Source organism: Galeopterus variegatus, unplaced genomic scaffold (genome assembly GCF_000696425.1).
Source record: "Galeopterus variegatus unplaced genomic scaffold, G_variegatus-3.0.2 Scaffold231, whole genome shotgun sequence".
NCBI classification, from domain to species: domain Eukaryota; kingdom Metazoa; phylum Chordata; class Mammalia; order Dermoptera; family Cynocephalidae; genus Galeopterus; species Galeopterus variegatus.
In genome coordinates, this window is record NW_007726342.1 from 412,443 (window position 1) to 421,668 (window position 9,226).

Sequence of the window (9,226 nt, forward strand, 5' to 3'; positions counted from 1 at the left end):
ACCACTGAGAAATGTTCTGGATACATATATATATATTTTTTTGTCTTTTTTCGTGACCGGCAATGGATCACAACCCTCAGTGTCGCGCCCGTACCGGACCAGGGACTGGCAACGGGATCGCAAACCTTGGTGCTGCACCCGAACCTCGCTCAGCCAGTGAGCGGGAACCGGTCTGTATGTGGGATCCGAACCCTCGGCAGGACCTGGATACATATTTTAAAAACTAAAAAAAACTTGGGCCGGCCCGGTGGCGCACTGCTACAGTGCGCCGCTTGGGAAGCACGGTGGCGCTCCCGCCAAGGGTTCGGATCCCACATACAGACCGGCCGCTCACTGGCTGAGCGAGGGGCGGGAGCAACACCGAGGGTTGCGATCCCGTGGCTGGTCCCGGTCCGGTAAGGGCGCGACACTGAGGGTTGCGATCTGTTGCCGGTCACGAAAAGAGACAAAAAGAAAAAAAAAACTAAAAAAAACTTTATAAGATAAACAAAAGACCTAAATTAATGGAGGCATGTTTCCTCATGTGAAGACTATTACAAAGATTCCCTCCAAAATAATTCTTAGATTTAACAAAACCTCCACTTTTCTTAACTTTTAGGATGGGAGGCCACTTAATAAAATTATTTTAACATTCCTATGGACAAATAAACAGGAGAAAATGGCCAGGACATTTAAAAATAGGAGATATTTGTACTGGCAGGTATGAAAATGCCTTATAAAACTAAAATAGTTAAAATAATGTAGTACTTATATGAGAACAAAAAGATAAATCAAAGGAACAGTCAGATTAAAACACTATTATATACAAAAACTAAATATATCATATACATAGAAACAAAAATAAGTGGAAACCTAAAAAGATGCTCAAAATCATCGGTAATCAGAGAAATGCAAATTAAAACCACAATGAGATACTACTACATACCCATTAGAATGGCTAAAAATTTAAAAGACTAACAATCTCCAGTTTTGGCAAGGATGTGGACCAACTGGAACTCTCATACATGGTTTTCTAGAACACAAATGGCCCAGCCACCTTGGAAAACAGTTTGTAAGTTTCTAATAAAGTTTAACATACACTTATCATATGACCAGCAATTTTACACCTAGGTACACATGAGAAACAAAAGCATATGTCTGCACAGAGAGATTCACATTAATGTTCATAGCAGTTTTATTCAAAATAGCATAAAACTGGAAACAACCCAAATGAATGAACAAACTATTGTATATCTATACACTGGAATATTACTCAGCAACAAAAAGGAATAAACTATCGACACATGCAACAACACAGATAAATCATAAAAGCATCACGATAAGTGAAAGAAGCCGAATATAAATGATTATATATTTTATGATTCCATTATATAACATTCTACAAAAAGTAAAACTATAGGGACATAAAGTAGTTCAGTGGTCCCCAGGGCCTGAGAAATTTGGGAGAAATTGGCTGAAATAAACACAAGGTAACTTTTTAGGATGATGATAACATTCATATCTTAATTACGTTGGTGTTTACATGACTACATATATTTCCAAAACTCATAACCTGATATAATTAAAATAGGTAAATTTTCTTATATGTAAATTATATCTCAAACTCAACCTAAAAAAATCAGCTCCCACATTTTAAGCCAATGAAAAATAGATGAATTTATTCAATAAAATGATATGGAAAAAATGAACTATTTAGAGATAAATACACTTGATTCTTATTTCAGCCAGTATATACCACAATAAATGCCTTTTGAATTAAATAAAGAAATGTAAAGACAAACTATTAAATAACAAAACAGAGGTAGAATTTTATATAATGTCTGAATGTGAAAGGACTTTTTAGGCTTAAAAATTATATACAAAACTACTGAAGTTGGCAATATTTGACTACTTAAAGATTAAATATTTCTGCATGTCAAAATTCAGAGTCAACTGGACAAAAAATTGTCACACATATGATACAAGATTAATACACTAATATAACACACAATAATTTATAAGGAAAATGTCAGAACCCAATAGAAAAATGGGCAAAAGCTCTGAATAAAGAAGACAAAAGAGGAAATACAAATGGCAGATAAATTTATGGGAAACCATTTACCTCACTAATAAAGCCAAGCAAATTAAAAAACAAAAGATACCATATGTCACCTACAAATCAAGCAAGATTTTTTTCTTTTTAATGATAAGACTCAGTGCTACCAAGAGTTTGGTAAACCAGTACTCGTACACTGCTGGTGGAAGAATAAGTTTTATCAACCTTTCTCAGAAACACTTGAAAACACCTGTTGAGAATTTTAAACATTAATACACTTTGACCCTATATATTTCCTTTAAAAATGTAAAATATAACTAGAAATTTGTTTAAATTTTCATGAACAAACATTAATCACAGCTTTATTTAAAACTACAAAAATAACTGACAATAAGTTCTTCAACTATAAAGAGTTAAATTAAGTCTACCCATAAGATAGAATATTACTCAGTTACGAGAATGGTTTCTGGAAATTTAACATCATGGGGAAATGCTTACCAAACAATATTGAGTGAAAAAGGTTACAAAACTCTATGCATAGTATGATACCAATTAATTTTAAAAACCACCAAAGATTTTTTGAGCAGCAGCAGTAAACAAAATGGACAAAAATCCTTGCCCTCATAGAATTTATAATCTATTGTTCTTGTTCATCACTATGTCTGTGGAACCTAGTACAGTGCTCAATTAATATTTGTTAAATGGATACCAATAGAAAGAGAACAAAAAGTAAAGAACAAGTTTGAAAAATAAGCCATGCCTTAATCTAGACCAGAAGTGACGAGGAGCATCCCTGTGTCCCCCTTCCTCTGTGCTCCATAACTGAGGAGAGAAACAGCAGCATTTGTCACTCTGATGGCAATTCATTGTGTGAGGAAGCCAGTGAGGTAAGTATTAATGGAATGCCAGGCACTACACAGCTTCTAGTGCACTTGTACAGTGAATGGGACAGAAATATGAATAAGATATGGTCAAGAGGCTTACAAATCAGGTTGGCAAGACAAGTTTAAAATTATAAAAATAAAAGAATGTTAAATGCAACTCACTTCTCAAGTTAACAGTGTATTATGACCTATTTGAGACAATTTTAAAGAATTAAGTGGCCATTTTCAGTTATTGCAATGCATTTGTATCAAAAATATGAAGGGTCCAAAGAAAGGATCATTTAGGCATTGTAATGGTTAATTACAGGTATCAACTTGACTAGATTAAGGAATATATAGAAACCTGGAAAAGCATTATTTTGGGTGTGTCTATGAGGGTGTTTCTGGAAGAGATTAGCATGTAAGCCTGAGTAGACTGGGTGGAAAAATTCACCCTCAATATGGATGGCCACCATCCAACTTGCTCGGGGCCTAGAGAGAACAAAAACAGAAGAAGAGGCAAATCTCTCATTCTTTTTCCACTGGAGCTGGGATATACTCTTCTCTCTTGTTCATGGACATCTGAACCCGAGACTCTGCAGTCTTTGGGATCCAGGACCCACATCAGTGGCACCCTGGCTTGCAGGCCTTTGGCCTCGAACTGAGAATCACAACATCAGCTTCCCTAGTTCATAACTTTTAAGTTCCACATTCCATAAAGCCCTTGGCCATGAACACAAATGCAGCCAAGTTCTTTGCAACTCTATAACAAAAGTGACTTTTTTTCTCTAGTTTCCACTAAGCTCTTTCTCATTTCCATCTGAGGTCTTTAATGTCCATATTTCCATCAACATTCTCATCACCACCACTTAGCCAGTCTCCAAGAGGTTCCAAATTTTCCCTAGTCTACTTGTCTTCTAAGTCCTCACCAGAATCAAGGCTTTCTCTAACCTGCTCCTCCAAATTCTTCCAGTGTCTGCCGATCACTCAGTTCCAAAGCTGCTTCCACATATTCAGGTATTTGTTATAAGCAACACCCCAATTTTCTGCATGAATCTGTTCCTGTTGCTTAAAACAGAATACCTGAAACTGGGTAATTTATAAAGGAATGAAATTTATTTCACGTAGTTTCAGAGGCTGGGAAGTCCAAAGTCCAGGGAATATATCTGGTAAGGGGTGACCCTCCACAGCAACTTGGGGCATCACATGGCAAGAATGGGCTAAGCAAGAAAGAACTTTCTCACTCACTTTCCTTATAAAGCCATCAAAACCACACCCATTAAATCATCAATGGATTAATCCATTCACAAGGGCACAGTCCTCACAATCTATTCACCTCTTAAAAGCCTGGCTTTCAAATACCACAGTTGGATTTCCCATCCTCTTAACACTCTTACAGTGGGTGTCAAGTTTCCAATATGTGAACTTTCAGGGGACACATGTGACCCATAGCAGGCATTAAACAACTGTAAGAGCATTAACTCTTTCCCTTTGCACACCTGACATTCCTGACTGATGCAGTAGGAAGGAGTGAGATGGGGAAAGCAGAGCAAACTTACCTTCATCTGTTATCAGCTTTAGTCTCAGCGTTCAAAGATATTTCAAGCAGACAGATGTTTCCCCAACAGCAAAAAAGAAGGATCTCTTTTTAAAAGATGTAGTTAGTTGTAGTAGGTCAAAATCTCCTTAAGGGGTAAAATTCTGGAACCTCAGCATCTTGCTATAAAATTTTCATCATATCAAGAGTTCAGTTCTGAATTTCAGAAAATTGAGTTGTTTGTATCATATATAGCAGGGAACTGGTCCTAGCCTTATAATTTGCTACAATGATCATAAATAAAAATATTGAAGCACTGAATGTGTTTTCACATAATCAACCTCATTTCATCTCTAGAGCAACTCTGTACCTCCATTTCACAGAGGAGGAAATGGGCTGGGAGGTGAAGTTATAGAGCTAGTAAGTAGAAGATCTAGGACAAATGGGGTTATCCATACAAGGTAGATTTCAGGGGATATGTAGGAAGGTGACTCTTCTTCACTACCGACATTCTACTCCTCACTACCCTCTGGATTCTATCAGTGTTTTTCTGCTTGAGGTAAAACGTCCTCTTAACCTACAGTTATCAGTGGGTGAATTAATTTAGTAAATTTCTATTTTTCATTTGTACACTATGAATTCCCTTAAGGTTACTTTTCTCAACTAGTTAAGAACAAGACACTGAGGCTTTTATAGAAGAGGGAAGGTAGCTCTACAATGGGAATATAGGACATTGCCAGGGACGGGGTGGTTGAGGGAAAGGTTATGGGGCAGAGAGACAGAAGACAGCACAGGTAAACAAGAAAGTGACTTCAGCAAATCAGGCAAGGGAGGGAGAGCATGGCAAGGACAAGTGCACAGAGATGGGCTGACTGGCCTTGAAACCAGGTGTGTGCAACTTGAAGTTGATTAAAAACAAAACAAAACAAAAATCCAGCCCAGAAGGAATTTGGAGAAGGTTAGGGAAATAGTCTAAAACCAGACCAGATAACAAGGGCATTGTGAACAGAGGCTCTACTAGTCCAGGGGAAAACATGCCTCTAGATCATTTCTCAAAGTCCACGGCAAGTGAATGTCTGATTTCTGACCATTTTCATAAAATGTATCTATTCTCTCTTCCTCAGAAGCCAGCCCACTATCGTGACTGTTAAGTATACAATATATTCAACTTTAGTCAAAGGAAGAAACAATCTTTGGAACTCCTAATGAGCACACATTTAACCCAAGCAATATCATCACAAGGTTGTAACTAGACATCTTTTCCCCATCCCCTAGGTGGGTGAAGGTGGGGGCAAGACCCATTTGAGTTGGCTGTATAATCTTGGGGCTCTGGGGTAAAAATCTACAATTAAAGATAAAATGCTGCACAGGAAACAATCCACTCCACCACCCAACCCACTCCCAAACACACATGATCCTCTAAACTGCTCATTAAGTACTTCGTGTACCAAACAGGCCAATAATGAGACTTGTGCTAGGTCATCTCTGCAAAATAGTTTGAAAGCAAAAGTGGAAAACCAAAGAAGCAGTTAACAATACTCTTGTACCTTGAATGCTTCTTTTAAAAAAGGCCTTACATCCTTCACACGACCAGACTCCATAGTGATATCCTGACGCGTAATCGCTGCAGACTGCACAGAAGTGGGCATCCCTCTTTGAACTTGGACTAGTAACAGTGCTGGTGCAACTGCTCCCACTAACCTTCCTTTTCAGTGTCTCTCTGGGGAGCAAAGAAAATATCCATAATAAAAGGGAAAGTTAGGGCTTTCTTGGAAAAAAATAGCATATCATCACCTAATTTAATCTCTTTTCCCCCAGGGCTCATCATAAATATATTCCAGGAAATCTGATAGAGCAAAACCTTAAATACTGATATCAGATTTATGAAGAGCCACAGTGTGGGGAATGACTAATGTTTGAAAGTGTTTACGAATGAGTTTACGTCCATCCATGCAGTGCTGATGAGCACTAGTAACTACAGAAAGGCCTGTTGTAGCCATGGCAGGGGTAAGTGGAGGGGGGAACTACTCTGAGTATAAAAAGAAGCGGCCAGATCAAATCTTACCCACAGGTCTGAGCCACAAGCAAGATATGCAGTGGCCTTCCACAATTCCTAAAGTTCATCAGCGCTGCATGATGGGCCTGAACTCACACAACCACTTCCAAACATCAGTCATTTCCCAACAGTGTTGCTGAGCAGCCCTTCAGATGTTTGAGTTTCCCATTTAAGTGGAGGACAAACATCTTTCAGTCTGCAATGTAAGATAAACGTCTAGATTGAAAATAACTTTAAGAGGAGTTACAATGAATTTTAAGTTAGATTAAGATGAATGCTATACTCTGGTTAAAGAGGGAGAGGGAGAAAGGGAAGAGAAGAGGAAAGAAAGAGAGAGAAGAAGAAGAAACGGAGAAAAGAGAGAGGAGAGAGTGGGCAATTGCCTGTCTTGAGAAGGCTTTTTTTTTTTTTTTTTTTTTTTTAAAAGATGACCGGCTTCAGATGTTTGAGTTTCCCATTTAAGTGGAGGACAAACATCTTTCAGTCTGCAATGTAAGATAAACGTCTAGATTGAAAATAACTTTAAGAGGAGTTACAATGAATTTTAAGTTAGATTAAGATGAATGCTATACTCTGGTTAAAGAGGGAGAGGGAGAAAGGGAAGAGAAGAGGAAAGAAAGAGAGAGAAGAAGAAGAAACGGAGAAAAGAGAGAGGAGAGAGTGGGCAATTGCCTGTCTTGAGAAGGCTTTTTTTTTTTTTTTTTTTTTTTTAAAGATGACCGGTAAGGGGATCTTAACCCTTGCCTTGGTGTTGTCAGCACCACGCTCAGCAGTGAGCTAACCGGCCATCCCTATATGGGATCCGAACCCATGGCCTTGGTGTTATCAGCACCACACTCTCCCGAGTGAGCCACGGGCCGGCCCCTTGAGAAGGCTTTGAAGGAAGCAAGGGCTCAGTGCTAGATGAGTGGCAAGAGGTTCCATGGGGGAATGGAGAGCCCCGCAAGGGAGCACTGGAGGGCACCAAAAACACACCTGGCTAGTTCCTAATTTTGCTAGGGCATGTTTCTTTTGGAAAGAAAATGGTAGAGGTATTATTGGTTTATAAATGAAGGTAATTATACTATGCTTTAATTTGCCCAAATATTAGCAGAACTTTGATTAGAATCCATGTGCAGAAACAAAATATTCCTTCCTTTAAAGGCTGAATTAAAAATACTACTTTAAAAAAGTTATCTACAATTTTTATAGTCTCTTTTGCTTTAACAATAAATAGTTTTTTTAAAAGAAAAATAAAATTACTGTGTAATTGCTTTCTCAAATGTTTATGACAACATCTGAAAGTAATGAATTCCAATATCCAATATGCTCTTTTAGAAGTTTACCTCCCACTTCCCCTTCCTCCTCTACATTCCTTCCCTCCATAGCCATAATTATCATTTAAAATATTACAAATTAGACTGAAATAAACCACCATGTTGTCTTACATTTAAAGGATACAAATATTCTTTTTAATTTCAGGAAATTTTAATTGAAGTCTATATTTAAGTAGTTTTCCACCTTTATAAAATATTATTATTTTAGGTCATTGTTTAAAAGCTTATACTCTTTGTCTTTTCAGGCTTCACATGTCTAGTATCTCACTTAAGCTGTAATATTGCCACAGTTGCTTTTATCCTATAAACAACTTATCATGAACACTAAATTATGATTTCACTCTCAGATAATAAGACCCTAACCTGAAAGTAAACTAAAAATTTATTTTTCAAACCCAAATATCTTCATCAAAAGAAAAATTATTTAAGTTTAATCTTTATTATATAAAGACAAGTGTCATGATAGTGAATTCTCCCCACAACACTGATCTATAAGCACAACTTTTTAATGAGGACTAGAATATCAGAAAAGGGTCAGGGTATAATATGTTTTAGGTGCTATAAGACATCTGTGTAACTAATAAAATAAAGATCTATATATTATATATCTATATATTATATAGATATATATCTTTCTTTTCTATAAATCATAAAGTGACTTGAATAGTGCCCATGAACTACACTTCAGAGTGAAGACTGGATTTACCTGTTTATAGGTAAGGTGTGTTCTAGCGATCTTGCTTCACACCAAGGACTCTTTTGAGGTTCTGCATACAAAAGTGATGACTGGCGATGGATCGCTAAAGGAGAGAGGTGCCCAGGAGTTGTCCACAACACATTTGGGCTTGTGGTCTGTTGACCAGGCCCACCTTCCGAGTTCTTGGCACTGTTGGGAACACTGTAATTCGTTGCAGCAGGGCTATAGAATGTTATGGCTGAATACTCATGTTGGTTCTCTACATAGGAGGAAGGAATATATATGGGGCCATGATCCAGGGGTAGGACAGACTGACTACAGCTGTAGGAGGCAGGAGAATTAAGGCTAGATGGTGAATTTTTGATATCCATATCTTGAATAGGTAACTGCCGAGAAAACTCCTTGTGAGAAGAGGCACAAAGAGACATTATGATATCCTCAAAGATTCATTGGCAGGTATAATGGCTGCAAAGAAAAACAAGACATTGCTAAGTTAGAGCTACAGGCATAATTATTAAAAAGTGTTCAAATATTAAAAAACAAAAACACACCCACATTTGTATGGGATTGCAAATATATCCCAAAAGATATACACAACAATATTAATCTCAGAGGGGTGGGAATGTGAGGCATGGAACTCTCATTTTCTACTTCATTCACTTCTCTATTGCTTTTTTGTTGTTGTTGTTGTTAACCCCAAGAATTTTTTAACCACAAGGATT

General features: G+C 37.5%; 1 protein-coding gene across 1 annotated transcript in view; it reads right to left on the reverse strand.

The window, feature by feature from the left end:
- The window catches only part of ESR2 (estrogen receptor 2 (ER beta)), an 84,177-nt gene extending 75,205 nt beyond the window's left edge, over positions 1 to 8,972 (reverse strand). Inside the window, exons 1-2 of the mRNA XM_008566247.1 lie at positions 8,514 to 8,972; positions 5,983 to 6,155 (exon numbers count right to left, since the gene is read on the reverse strand). Coding sequence (XP_008564469.1) covers positions 5,983 to 6,155; positions 8,514 to 8,932 — 592 coding nt within the window. The 5' untranslated portion in view covers positions 8,933 to 8,972. The remainder of the gene's footprint in view (positions 1 to 5,982; positions 6,156 to 8,513) is intronic.
- Between the last annotated feature and the right edge of the window lie 254 nt (positions 8,973 to 9,226).